Genomic DNA, 15,168 nt, shown 5'->3' with positions numbered 1-15,168 from the left:
TTTCACTCCATGTGGCCCATAGGCCCCATACACGAGTATCACAGATATCTACTGCTTACCTTTCTCTCCCGATGTGGCCCTCGGTCCCCATACACTAGTATCACAGACATCTCCTGCTTACCTTCCACTCCATGTGGCCCGTAGGCCCCATAAATTAGTATCACAGATATCTCCTGCTTACCTTTCACTCCATGTGGCCCGTAGGCCCCATACACTAGTATCACAGATAACTCCTGCTTACCTTTCTATCCCGATGTGGCCCGCTGTCCCCATACACTAGTATCACAGATAGCTCCTGCTTACCTTTCACTCCCAATTATGGCCCGCGGTCCCCATACACTAGTATCACAGATATCTCCTGCTTACTTTTCACTCCATGTGGCCCATAGGCCCCATACACTAGTATTACAGAAATCTCCTGCTTACCTTCCTCTCCCGATGTGGCCTGTGGTCCCTGTACACTAGTATCACAGATATCTCCTGCTTACTTTTCACTCCCAATGTGGCCCGTGGTCCCCATACACTAGTATCACAGATATCCCCTGCTTACTTTTCACTCCATGTGGCCCATAGGCCCCATACACTAGTATTACAGAAATCTCCTGCTTACCTTCCTCTCCCGATGTGGCCCGTGGTCCCTATACACTAGTATCACAGATATCTCCTGTTTATCTTTCTCTCCCGATGTGGCCCACAGGCCCCATACACTAGTATCACAGATATCTCCTGCTTACCTTTCACTCCATGGAGCCCGCAGGCCCCATACACTAGTATCACAGATATCTCTTGCTTACCTTTCACTCCATGTGGCCCGTGGTCCCCATACACTAGTATCACAGATATCTCCTGCTTACCTTCCTCTCCCGATGTGGCCTGTGGTCCCCATACACTAGTATCACAGATATCTCCTGCTTACCTTTCACTCCATGTGGCCCATAGGCCCCATACACGAGTATCACAGATATCTACTGCTTACCTTTCTCTCCCGATGTGGCCCTCGGTCCCCATACACTAGTATCACAGACATCTCCTGCTTACCTTCCACTCCATGTGGCCCGTAGGCCCCATAAATTAGTATCACAGATATCTCCTGCTTACCTTTCACTCCATGTGGCCCGTAGGCCCCATACACTAGTATCACAGATATCTCCTGCTTACCTTTCTCTCCCGATGTGGCCCGCGGTCCCCATACACTAGTATCACAGATACCTCCTGCTTACCTTTCTCTCTCAATGTGCCCCGTGGTCCCCATACACTAGTATCACAGATATATCCTGCTTACCTTTCACTCCATGTGGCCCATAGGCCCCATACACGAGTATCACAGATATCTACTGCTTACCTTTCTCTCCCGATGTGGCCCTCGGTCCCCATACACTAGTATCACAGACATCTCCTGCTTACCTTCCACTCCATGTGGCCCGTAGGCCCCATAAATTAGTATCACAGATATCTCCTGCTTACCTTTCACTCCATGTCGCCCGTAGGCCCCATACACTAGTATCACAGATATCTCCTGCTTACCTTTCTATCCCGATGTGGCCCGCTGTCCCCATACACTAGTATCACAGATAGCTCCTGCTTACCTTTCACTCCCAATTATGGCCCGCGGTCCCCATACACTAGTATCACAGATATCTCCTGCTTACTTTTCACTCCATGTGGCCCATAGGCCCCATACACTAGTATTACAGAAATCTCCTGCTTACCTTCCTCTCCCGATGTGGCCTGTGGTCCCTGTACACTAGTATCACAGATATCTCCAGCTTACTTTTCACTCCCAATGTGGCCCGTGGTCCCCATACACTAGTATCACAGATATCCCCTGCTTACTTTTCACTCCATGTGGCCCATAGGCCCCATACACTAGTATTACAGAAATCTCCTGCTTACCTTCCTCTCCCGATGTGGCCCGTGGTCCCTATACACTAGTATCACAGATATCTCCTGTTTATCTTTCTCTCCCGATGTGGCCCACAGGCCCCATACACTAGTATCACAGAAATCTCCTGCTTACCTTTCACTCCATGGAGCCCGCAGGCCCCATACACTAGTATCACAGATATCTCTTGCTTACCTTTCACTCCATGTGGCCCGTGGTCCCCATACACTAGTATCACAGATATCTCCTGCTTACCTTCCTCTCCCGATGTGGCCTGTGGTCCCCATACACTAGTATCACAGATATCTCCTGCGTACCTTTCACTCCATGTGGCCCATAGGCCCCATACACGAGTATCACAGATATCTACTGCTTACCTTTCTCTCCCGATGTGGCCCTCGGTCCCCATACACTAGTATCACAGACATCTCCTGCTTACCTTCCACTCCATGTGGCCCGTAGGCCCCATAAATTAGTATCACAGATATCTCCTGCTTACCTTTCACTCCATGTGGCCCGTAGGCCCCATACACTAGTATCACAGATATCTCCTGCTTACCTTTCTCTCCCGATGTGGCCCCCGGTCCCCATACACTAGTATCACAGATACCTCCTGCTTACCTTTCTCTCTCAATGTGCCCCGTGGTCCCCATACACTAGTATCACAGATATATCCTGCTTACCTTTCACTCCATGTGGCCCATAGGCCCCATACACGAGTATCACAGATATCTACTGCTTACCTTTCTCTCCCGATGTGGCCCTCGGTCCCCATACACTAGTATCACAGACATCTCCTGCTTACCTTCCACTCCATGTGGCCCGTAGGCCCCATAAATTAGTATCACAGATATCTCCTGCTTACCTTTCACTCCATGTGGCCCGTAGGCCCCATACACTAGTATCACAGATATCTCCTGCTTACCTTTCTATCCCGATGTGGCCCGCTGTCCCCATACACTAGTATCACAGATAGCTCCTGCTTACCTTTCACTCCCAATTATGGCCCGCGGTCCCCATACACTAGTATCACAGATATCTCCTGCTTACTTTTCACTCCATGTGGCCCATAGGCCCCATACACTAGTATTACAGAAATCTCCTGCTTACCTTCCTCTCCCGATGTGGCCTGTGGTCCCTGTACACTAGTATCACAGATATCTCCTGCTTACTTTTCACTCCCAATGTGGCCCGTGGTCCCCATACACTAGTATCACAGATATCCCCTGCTTACTTTTCACTCCATGTGGCCCATAGGCCCCATACACTAGTATTACAGAAATCTCCTGCTTACCTTCCTCTCCCGATGTGGCCCGTGGTCCCTATACACTAGTATCACAGATATCTCCTGTTTATCTTTCTCTCCCGATGTGGCCCACAGGCCCCATACACTAGTATCACAGATATCTCCTGCTTACCTTTCACTCCATGGAGCCCGCAGGCCCCATACACTAGTATCACAGATATCTCTTGCTTACCTTTCACTCCATGTGGCCCGTGGTCCCCATACACTAGTATCACAGATATCTCCTGCTTACCTTCCTCTCCCGATGTGGTCTGTGGTCCCCATACACTAGTATCACAGATATCTCCTGCTTACCTTCCTCTCCCGATGTGGGCCGCGGTCCTCATACACTAGTATGGGGACAGAAATTCATCAAGCTCCGAAAATACAGTATTTTCGGAGCTCGACTGCAGGAGCATTCGCCATCTTCAGATGGCGTTTGCTCCCACACTCTGCGATCACCCCGTTCCTTCTGTATGGGAAGGAGCTCCGGGTTGCGAACCGCCGGACGGGCTTTACGTGCCTGTGCACACTGTAGTTCATGCAGGCGCATTAGCACTGCTGAGTCGACTTGGCGGTGCTAAGTTTCACTGCTATGAAAGGAGCAGTGAAGCCGATTCTGGGAGACAGCTGATTTCCGGATCAGCTGTCTCTGCACTGGAGCAATGATGAATTGCTCCAGCACTTACGTCGGATTAATATATTAATTATAGGGGTCCGACCACGATAATAAACGTAATGAATAGACCCCTTACGGCGGAGGGATCCGAAAAGGTGAGTGCAGAGTGCGGGAGCAAACGTCATCTGAAGATGGCGAATGCTACCGCAGTAAGACTCCGAAAATATTGTATTTTCGGAGCGTGATGAATTTCTATTCCCATACTAGTGTATGGGGACGGGGGGCCACATTGGAAGTGAAAGGTAGGCACTAGATATTTGAGATATTTCCCGCATTACCTTTTTGATGAATGGCCCGAAAATTTAATTTCTACAAAAGCAGGTGAAAATGTAAATTTTCACCTGCTTTTGTAGAAATTAAGTGATAATGAATAGACCCCTTAGGGGCAAATGCAGAGTGGTTGGGCGCGGTCATAATACCGACCGCGGGGATTCCAGCACTCAGCCATAATCCCGACACCTCTCACAATCCTGCCACCAGCATTCTAACTATGCCTATGTATGGGGGCGGTCCGGCTGCAAAGATACGTACGACTCTACATATGGGCAAATTTTGCACCCTCCTGAGGATGTGAACAGAAATCCGACTAAAGTGCCGGCTGTGAGGCTGTTTGCCAGCTTAGCACAGCGCTAACAGCCACGCGGCCAGCACTTTAATAGTAGAATGCCGGTTCTCGCGACTAAACACCCAGGTTAAGTCGCGAGAACCGGCATTCTTCAACTTAACTTGTAATAGTCGGACTAAACTGCAACTTCCCGCCTCTATTCAATACCTCGCTCTGAATCGAATCCCCCATTGAAAGGAACAGTCCGCAAATGTAGATGTAATCTGTTACAATGTTTCGCATACAGAAAAAACATTATGCAACATTTTCAGTGTAGGTCACAATGAGGTCATCGGGGTATGTCAAGTAGGCAACGATGCAGAGAGCCTGGGCCGGGAGCATTGGAGTGAAATGCTGTCGTATCCTAGAAAACCCATCGCCCACTGGCATCCACTTGTCGAGGTAAGATTGGCACCATGTTGAAACTCATATTTCTATCACCTGTCTTGTAATGTGGCTCTAACCCTTAGCTTTTTTATCTGGTATACAGTATGTGTCCTTCCCAAGCTGTGCAAAATGGACAAATCAATAGCCTTAATATGAAACTACAAGCATAATGGTACAAAGGATAATAATAACAAAAAAGACACACATAACAACAAAAACCATTCGTTTCCATAGCATGACAAAAATGTATAAATTAAAGAGCAGCCCACTGCAGCAGCAACATTACTCTGATGTCTGGGACCCTCATTGTTGTGTCATGGGAGACCCTCGTACCACTTCACCCCCCTAATGGTTAATTCATTTATCATGATATAAAGTATTTGCCTTGCACACACAATAAAACAAAAAGCTATTTTCTGAAAACAAATTCTGTGGGGGTGGGGATTTTGTTATCTAAAAATCCCGCGTATAATCTAGCAGTAGAGATGAGCTCGGACCTCCGTGTTTTGGTTTTGGGTCAGGATTCCAAAAAAATATATATGATATCATGTCATTTGGACATGTTTGGACCTGTTTACATGTAATACAAAACCCAAGTTCGTTTTTTAAATCTGAGTTCCGAGCTGAGTGCAGAACCAAACCGGGTGTCAGTTCGACTCGGAACCCCAAAGTAATTTCCAAATTCGGACTTGGTTCGACTCAGAACACCTACATTCTGTTGTTGGTTCTCTGAAACCGGACCCACACATCTCTATCTAGCAGCCATTGCATTGTAAGTGATATTTCACAGGAATTAAGGAAAGAACCCCAGCTCCCTTGGAAGTACTTGTTTATGTCTGGACTGAGGCTGCACACTACTCAGTGATATTGGGGTATGTGTACGATGAGGGGGTAAGTGTGTAATGCACTATAAAGAGGGATATTTGACACTTACATCGATCATATAAATGTATAAAAGCAGATAACGTAGAGAAAAGCCCTTTGCTCTGCAATATCTGTAAACAGCCACTAATTTTGCCATCACTGTACTGTTGTTCGGCGACGGAAATCATGCAGATGTTACAAAAAAATTGTAAGAGCACTTTTGTGGTTATCGTTTTTGAACATATCGACAGGCTTACCTGCACTGGCCTTCATCTGTGCCTGCCAGGGGATGTTCATTTTGAATAAAGTTATTGAAAAACATTTTGTTAAGCATCATAAAGATTCCTTCTCCCATCTGTAGGAGGGTCTAGACCAGGACCAATCAGGTATTGCGTATGCGCTGATGGACAGGTTCTAATTGCAGGTCAAGTTGTTTTCTCTCCCCTGCTTACAACTTGTAAAGATTAATACATTATGGCATTACAGCTGCTTCTCAACAATATGCAATGAAGGTGGATATGTGCTGATATGTCATTATAATATCTGAACCTTTAATACAGGGATGGGGAACCTCAGGCCCGGGGGCCGTATGAGGCCCCCAGAATCATTTGGTCTGGCCCTCTGAGCTAGCAGGGTTCCTAGAATGGCACCCTGCAGCCAGAATCTATGCAACAGTGCTGCCTGAAGCGTCCTTAGGATGCTTCAGACGTTCACACCGCAGCCCTTACAGCTCCCCGGAGCATCCTCAGGATGTTGTAACCCACCGGCGATTTTTGCCCCGCCCCCATGTGATGTCACACGGAGGGGGCGTGACCTGCACCAGGCCCACGTATAATGTTATATATATCAAAATGGCCCTCGGCAGACAAAAGGTTCCCCACTCCTGCTATTATACATCTCCCACTATATGCTTGTGATCACCAAGGCAATATATGTTGGTAGCTGCCCAATCACTTCAGTAATATCACTCAGGTGCATGTAAGGGAGGGGTTATTCTATACAAGAAATAACTTTGAACAAGTATTAGGGACCTCCAGTATCAGAGAAGCCGTGACGTGGCCTGGAGGCTTAGCCATATTTTTGCAAATATATGCAACTGAGATCTCTGAATTATCTACCACCATGTAGTTTATCAAATATTAGTGCTGATTTCATTCTGAGTGCTGGGGGAATACTTTCTGCTGGGTCTTGTGATCACCAAAGAGCAGGCCAGCAGACTCTTATAATCAGTCACCCAGCAGCTACTGCGTTCGGAGAATGTCAAATGGGAACAGATCATTCAACTCTACAAAAGACTACAGTTATACAAAAACTATAACTTTTTGAAAACAAAAGCTGTAAAATACACTGTATTATGCAGCAACCCTTTCCTTTAACATTAGCATAAATGTGACAGGTCCTGTTTAATCTACTTTTACAATAACCATCAAATTAAACAACTTACTGCTGCAGAGACACAGTGAGAACCACTGACTTATTTAAAACAAAAACTCACTGTGAAGTGGATTACATCTTGGTAAATTGTAAAACACGTCCCACGCGTTTTAGATTTGCAGGAATGAAAGCAGGAACCAAGGTGTCTGAGAATGAATCACTTTCACGGCCTCCTGGTACAGATTTTGTTTAATATGCAAAAGTGATGTCAATTTCTGTCTCTGAGCGATGTAACATACACTCCCCAGTTATTTCTGTATATGTGTTTAGCTTGTTCTCATCTGAACTTTTACATTGCTTTAGACTCGTGAAAGAAAGTTATTGCCATGCATTACACCTTTATTCCATTTGTTCAATTGTATACAATATCATATTATAGGTGGCTTAAGGGACTGCAGGCATATTTGTGCAGTATAATGCCTCTATGTGAGTATTAATCCCTGCTTATAAATGTAAATTAACAAGGACATTTTTAGCATGTCAGCCGGAGAAGACAAAAAAGTAAAACAATACTCAGTGTACTTAAAGGTGAGGTCATCACATTCCATAATAATGTGGCTAGTGACAGTGAAGTTAGCCTGACCATAATGTAGCCTGGTCGTATTGTCTATCATTCTGACAGTTCTTCAGGACAGACTTTTTTTTTTTTTTTAACTTTTTTAAGGGAAGATGACAGAACTCCATGTATTGAATGAGATATTAATACAGTACACCTGAAATAAAGTGAGTAAGACACTGCTGTATGCAAAAGGGAGTTAAAACCAATCAGGAGGCAGAAATATATTGGAAATAATACAATCGTATTACTTTAAAACAGGGGGTGAATTGCTTAACTCTTTATTATTATCCTAAATTTATGTGGCGCCACGGTTCCTCAGTGCCTTACAAAATACATAAACAAATGAGCAAACAAGAAAACAGCGACTTACAGAACAAAACAATGCAGGACAAGGACATAGTTTATAAATATTGCTGCAAAGCGATTATAACACTCAAATAAACAGCAGAGCATCAGCAACCAAGTGTTAGGTGCCGTTGTGGGGAGTTAGGAGTAGATGATCATATGAGTGAGGGTAGGAGAAGCACGTGAGGGGAGAGGACCCTGCTCATTGGAGCTTACATTCTAAAGGGGAGGGGCAGACAGATAGGGGTGACACAGATAGGGTAGACAGCGAGGAAGAAGCACCGAGCAGCAGGATAGGATGAGTGCTGGAAGGCTTTGATGAAGTAGTGGGTCTTGAGAGCCCATTTGAAGATTTGTAGAGAGAGTCTGATAGTGAGAAGGAGAGAGTTCCAGGGGTAGGAAGCAGCACATGCAATATCTTTGAGGCAGGAGTGTTAGTAATCAGTTAGCAAGAGAGGCGGCATGCAGTTGTTGAGCGAGGTGGGCAGGCGGGAGTGTGAAGTGAGAAGAGGTCAGAGATGTAAATAGGAGACGATTGGGTGAGGGCTTTATAAGTGAGTGTTTGAACCTTGAATTGGGTTCTGAAGGGGAAGGTGAGCCAGTGTAGGGCTTGTAGGCAAGGGGAGGCAGATGTAGAACGGTTGGAAAGGAAGATGAGCTGAGCAGTAGCATTGAGGACAGTTTGGAGAGGAGAGAGGTGGGAGTCAGGGAGGCCAGATAAGAGGAGGTTACAATCAGTGGAGGCTCCAGAGCTGGGGCTGTAGCACAGTCCAAGATTCTAATAGGGGAGTTACACCAACTGCCAGTGAGTCCCAGCCAGTGATGTTTGGCAGCGTGTGAAATGACAGTTGGTGTGGCTCCCCTATTTGAATTTTGGACTACACTGCAGCCCTATCTCTGGAGCCGCCACTGGTTACAATAGTACAATCTGGAGATGACTAGTGAGTGGATGAGGGTCTTCGTAGTCAGACAGCAGCTGCTCTACATGAGTTAATAGCAATTATTTCCCCTGGAGACAGAAATACACACATACCATAGGTCCTAATTCTGAGTCATGCGCTTTAGCAGTACATTACTGGTGCAGTGTGGCACAATTGCAAGTGTGCCCTCTGTATGTACTCTCCGTGGTGCGCATGCGCCGTTCAAGTTTTTAGGGTTTGCAGTAGCAAAAGATTGCTTAACTTTGTGAACATAATCATTGTGTGCGACTCAGGCCTGTTCTGTCACACACATACATATCAATTCGTTACTCAGCCAAGTGTGTCTGAGGGTGGGAGTTGCACTCCTGCTTCCTTTTTAATGTACTCTCAACCTCCAGTAAACAAATTAGCATGTTAAGAGATGATGGGGCCCGAGTTTGCTAGAGACTGCTGCGCATGCGCAGGTCTTTGGGGATGTCGACTTTCTAAATGTGTCAACATTAAACCATGTCAACTTATTGGTCATTGACCTAACGTCCACATCAACATGCTGACTGTTGACTGCCTGACCGGATACTGGACAGAGTGTGATGGCCAAGAGAACCCATAGCTCCATCCCTAACCAGCCATTTACAGCTCCATCTCAGTTATAGAAGGGGCCAGGGGGAGGGGGGGAGGGAATGTGTGGACCATTAGCTTCTAGTGGTCTCAATACTTAAATAACAAAAGCTACCGGTGCCCACTTAAAGTTACAAGTTAATACAAGATTCACAGAAACTTCCATATTCATGACAGGTGTTCAGACGTTTATCTTATTCATTTCTGAAATGATTCCGCTGATTTCATCATTTTTACGGAATTAATGATAAGCAGTGGTGGCTCCTACGTTTGTCTCGAGAGGTCTATGGATTTGTGCAGCACTCTCTCTTGCTGAAGAGGATCTTGCTAGAGGGAAAGCGATCAGGTCCGGGGGTGGCGGTGCTTGCCTCTGGGCACAGTGACTTAGGATTCACACCACTGGGTATGTCGGTCTGAATGTACGCATGCGTAGGATCACGATCCTGCGCCTGCGTACAAATCATTAAGCACTGACAAGAAGGCTAGGGGCTGCATTGGCTGCAGCCCCTAGAAGATAAATTGGGCTGCCATTGTAGCAGGGGAGTGGCTTCCCATCGGAAGCTCTCTTTCTCTCTCTCTGCTAATCGCAGTCTGGACAGGCAGCCCCAGGGGGATAAACACCTCCCCTGGGACTGCCTGTTTGGCTATGATTAGCAGGAAGTGTTTCCAATAGGAAGACACTGCCCGGCTGCACTGGGGTGGGGCTGCAGCACAGTTCAAAATTCAAATAGGGGAGTCACGCCAACTGCCAGTGAGTCCCAGCCAGTGATGTTTGGCAGCGTGTGAAATGACAGTTGGTGTGACTCCCCTATTTGAATTTTGGACTGTGCTGCAGCCCCACCTCTGGAGCCTCCACTGCTAGTGACACCCAGCAATGATTCAAACCATTGATGGTTTTTAAAGGCACTATTTACGGGCACCATAGCCAGACCGGGCAATCTCAGAGGGTGTCGTCTGCTCTGTCTTGAGGGAAGGGGGCGGTGGTCAATAGCCAACAATAGCATCAACCCACTGTTACACCTCTGCCAATGGCATTATTTAAATTAGATATTGTCATATGCTGGGGAGCCTCATGTCAGCCTAAAGAGCCAGTCAAGAACCTATTGTATTGAAAGCTGGCATGTAGGGGCAGATCTATGGTGGGTGCAGGTCGTGCAGCCGCTACAAGGCCTGGAGATGAGAGGGACAGGCATATTATAACAGAAAAGTATACTCCAACAGTGAGCATGCATGCCCAAAATTTTATGGTTTGTGTGGGGCAGTCGTGGTTTTGGTGAATAGCGACGTGTCCTGAAGTGGCAGCTATAAATAATGTTATAAATAATTTATATGGTGTCGCTTCTGATCTCTGATAATATACAGCCGTATGCAGGTTCCCTCACTCATTGGGATACTTTTTCCTTTTGGCATTCTAGACAGCAGTATTAGACATTGATCTCTAAGTGATGTAAGCCACTGGTCTACATGATATTGGTAAATCATTAGAGCCACAGAACAAATGTCTTCTGATAAGTCCAGCAATCCCGAGTAAATATGAAGCTGACTATTGACTCCAGCATTGTTCTGAATGTAAATGTCTTGGGAAGAAAATTGGCCTTTACTGGTTTGGCTGATCAGCATCACTTTCATAGGTCAAATGTAATTTACTCCCAGACTGAACGCTATTTAACTAGATTTTCTTTAATATGCTGTAAAATACCAGGTTGATGCATGCAGCGTCTTCTCAACAAATATAGGGGCATAGTCTGTTAGCCGCGCTTAATAAAAAAAATTCTGCGGCTGTAATCAATGCGCCTATCGTGCCTAACACTACAGTGAAATTAATTTGGTAATCGGGCTGTTAATAGCCAAGTGAAGTGTATCGAAAAATGCAAAAATCAGCTTGTACCCTAAAAAAGAGCAAATAAATATTGGATAACAGTATAGATGTCTATTAGAGGCCAAAAATCTAAACATCTGGGGCTGTTAAAATGTTTAAATTGCATTTTTTAATAACAGTTTAAAATGATAGAAAGCTTTTCTGTAAATACATTCAATAGATTAATTTGGGGTGCATAAAAATGCTCGTAAGTTGATATTTGTGTCATTTTAAGCAACTTTAAAAATGTGTTAAAATTTAAAAAAAACACCTGTAGCTCCTACCTGCAAGGTTAAAAACACCTGTCCCGTTCAAACAACAGCCCCACATACCTGTCCCACATTTTTTAAGCCCCATATGGCTGTCCCAGGAGCTCTGCAGCAAGTCCTGACATTTTTACCTTTAAAAAAAAAAAGGTATTTTCCCAAAGTTTTCACCTGCTCATACTGTACTGTAGTGAATCAAGCAGTAACTAATTACGTTTACTAAAGTTTTGTTTTTTTTCTATTAAAGATACCGTAACTTAATTTGTTGTTTTTTCTACCTAGTGGACTGCACAAAATGCAACGACTGGAAACGGGTCCTGCAATTCCCTGAAGGGTCCCCCATCTCCGTGAATGAAGGTACATAAGTCACACGAAGCTCAAGGAATATTAAGGAGTGCTGGATTCACGCACCACTTGCGTTCTCTCACGCCAGAGCCTGGACACCAGAGGACATAATAAAGGGATATGTATGAAAACCGGTGTTCAGGACAAAGGTGTTATAACCCGTAGCAACCTATCCCATGTTAGCTGTGATTTTTATAGTAGTACAGTATATCCAAAATGAAAGCGAGTCAATATCTGATTGGTTGCTAAGGGTTACAGCACATTTTGCCCGTGCGCCAGATTTCAAAACTGTTTCCAGATGTGTGTTATTTGTTATTTGGTTCTATTGCCTCCCCATTGTTTCCTTTTGCCTAATAAGGACTTCACTAGATTTGGAATGTTTTTTAATGGCATGCTGCTTAGATCCACACACGTACCCTGCCCACATGATATATTTTTGTATGGCCCGTGTTGGTTTACTATAATAACATTGGTTCATGCTCCATCCACAGGTAACATTATATTTTGGGGTCTAGTTACTAAGCAGTGTTAGGAGACAGAGTGAAAAGTGATAAGGTGCCAGCCAATCAGCTCCCAACTGTCATCTCACAGGCTGTGTTTGAAAAATGACAGTTGGGAGCTGATTGGCTGGCACCTTATCACTTTTCTCTCTGTCTCCTAACACTGCTTAGCAAATAGACCCCTCAGTTTTTTTAAATTCAGTATGTTCTGTTCAGTATGGAGTCCTGATATGTCCTTGTTTTCATAATAGTAAAAGTTCCCTGGACTGATGATGTTTGCAATTTCAGTGAGAGTCATTTACTAATACAAGGGTCTATTTACTAAGCCTTGGATGGAGACAAAGTGAACGGAGAGAAAGTACCAGTCAACCAGCTCCTAACTGTCATTTTTCAAACACAGCCTGTGACATGGCAGTTAGGAGCTGGTTGGCTGGTAATTTAGCTCTATCCAAGGTTTAGTAAATAGACCCCATAGAGTAGATGTAGGCTCGCACAGGCACAAACAATGTATCTGCTATTAGCTGTGATCTAACCTGAGCTAAACGCACTGCACTGCGCCTCTTTGCGTCTGTGTTAGTGAATGACACCCACAGAGATCATTCTCAATCATCATGCGATATTGAAAGCTTGTCCTGATATACTGTGTTGTAGTTGGTGCATGTTTCATCCTCATGTGAGATCTGAAAGAAAATATTCTGTACCGTTAAAATTTTCCTAAATTTTATATAAAGTGTGAATCTTATAAACACAAGCTTAATGTCCTGTGTGTTATTTATATAGACCTAGTATGTTGTACTAAATAGTTTTATTCTTAATGAAAAAAATGAAGTATTGTAAGCAATGACCCAATAAGAGTTATTCAGTAAAACCCTGTTACAATGATGGCATTAAGCAGCATCTATCAAAGTATTTTAAAGGATTGTTTAACAACAAACATTTTCTTTGTGCAAATTTACATTGTGTGGAGGCATTATGCAACGGGGGGGGGGGGGGGGGGGGCATATATATGCGACCAGGGGCAGCATGTATGCAACAGGGAGGCCATATATATGCAACAGGGGGCAGCATGTATGCAACTAAGAGGCCATATAGATAGAGGGCAGCATATATGCAACAGGGGGCTATAGCTGCAACAGGGGAGGGCGGGGGGCATATTTATGCAACATGGAGCAGCATGTACGCAACAGGGAGGCCGTATAGATGCAACAGAGGGCATCATATACGCAATAGGGGGCTATATATGCAACAGGGGGCAATTTATTTGGAACAGGGGAAGCATATATTCAACAGGGGGCAATACATTTGCAACAGGGGCAGACAATATGCATGCGCTAGTATATATAAAACAGGACAAGGAATCACATATAAGCAGGGGACAGAATATATATTTGCAGCTGCAGACAGTATAAAGTATATGCAGGGGACAGCATATACAGTACAGTATGCAGGAGGTATCATTTATCCAGGGGCCAGCATATATAGCATGTCGGGTAGGTAGCGTATACAGCATGCAGATGGTAACATTTACGTAAGGGGCCACAGGGGGGTATCATATACATTATCCACAATGGGTAGCATATATGCAGGGAGCAGCATATACAGTATGTAGGGGACAGGATATACAGTATGCAGTGGGTAGCATATATGCAGGGAGCAGCATATACAGTATGTAGGGGACAGGATATACAGTATGCAGTGGGTAGCATATATGCAGGGAGCAGCATATACAGTATGTAGGGGACAGGATATACAGTATGCAGTGGGTAGCATATATGCAGGGAGCAGCATATACAGTATGTAGGGGACAGGATATACAGTATGCAGTGGGTAGTATATATGCAGGGGGTAGCATATACAGTATGTAGGGGTCAGGATATACAGTATGCAGTGGGTAGTATATATGCAGGGGGCAGCATATACAGTATGTAGGGGTCAGGATATACAGTATGCAGTGGGTAGTATATATGCAGGGGGCACCATATACAGTATGTAGGGGACAGGATATACAGTATGCAGTGGGTAGCATATATGCAGGGGGCAGCATATACAGTATGTAGGGGACAGGATATACAGTATGCAGTGGGTAGTATATATGCAGGGGGCAGCATATACAGTATGTAGGGGACAGGATATACAGTATGCAGTGGGTAGCATATATGCAGGGGGCAGCATATACAGTATGTAGGGGACAGGATATACAGTATGCAGTGGCTAGTATATATGCAGGGGGCAGCACATACAGTATGTAGGGGACAGGATATACAGTATGCAGTGGGAAGTATATATGCAAGGGGCAGCATATACAGTATGTAGGGGACAGGATATACAGTATGTAGGGGACAGGATATAAAGTATGCAGTGGGTAGCATATATGCAGGGGGCAGCATATACAGTATGTAGGGGACAGGATATACAGTATGCAGTGGGTAGTATATATGCAGGGGGCAGCATATACAGTATGCAGGGGACAGGATATACAGTATGCAGTAGGTAGTATATATGCAGGGGGCAGCATATACAGTATGTAGGGGACAGGATATACAGTATGCAGTGGGTAGTATATATGCAGGGGGCAGCATATACAGTATGTAGGGGACAGGATATACAGTATGCAGTGGGTAG

At 44.9% G+C, this 15,168-nt stretch overlaps 1 protein-coding gene across 1 annotated transcript in view; it reads left to right on the top strand.

Annotated features, from left to right (window-relative positions):
- SYT9 (synaptotagmin 9) overlaps positions 1–12,577 on the top strand; it is a 188,593-nt gene extending 176,016 nt beyond the window's left edge. Inside the window, exons 6-7 of the mRNA XM_088449003.1 lie at positions 4,723–4,852; positions 11,984–12,577. Coding sequence (XP_088305129.1) covers positions 4,723–4,852; positions 11,984–12,052 — 199 coding nt within the window. The 3' untranslated portion in view covers positions 12,053–12,577. The remainder of the gene's footprint in view (positions 1–4,722; positions 4,853–11,983) is intronic.
- The last annotated feature ends 2,591 nt before the right edge of the window (positions 12,578–15,168 follow it).

The sequence above is a fragment of the Taudactylus pleione genome, unplaced genomic scaffold (assembly GCF_031769625.1).
Source record: "Taudactylus pleione unplaced genomic scaffold, aTauple2 ptg000475l, whole genome shotgun sequence".
NCBI classification, from domain to species: domain Eukaryota; kingdom Metazoa; phylum Chordata; class Amphibia; order Anura; family Myobatrachidae; genus Taudactylus; species Taudactylus pleione.
The sequence above is the reverse complement of the archived record's forward strand: the minus strand, read 5'-3'. Positions and strand labels throughout refer to the sequence as shown.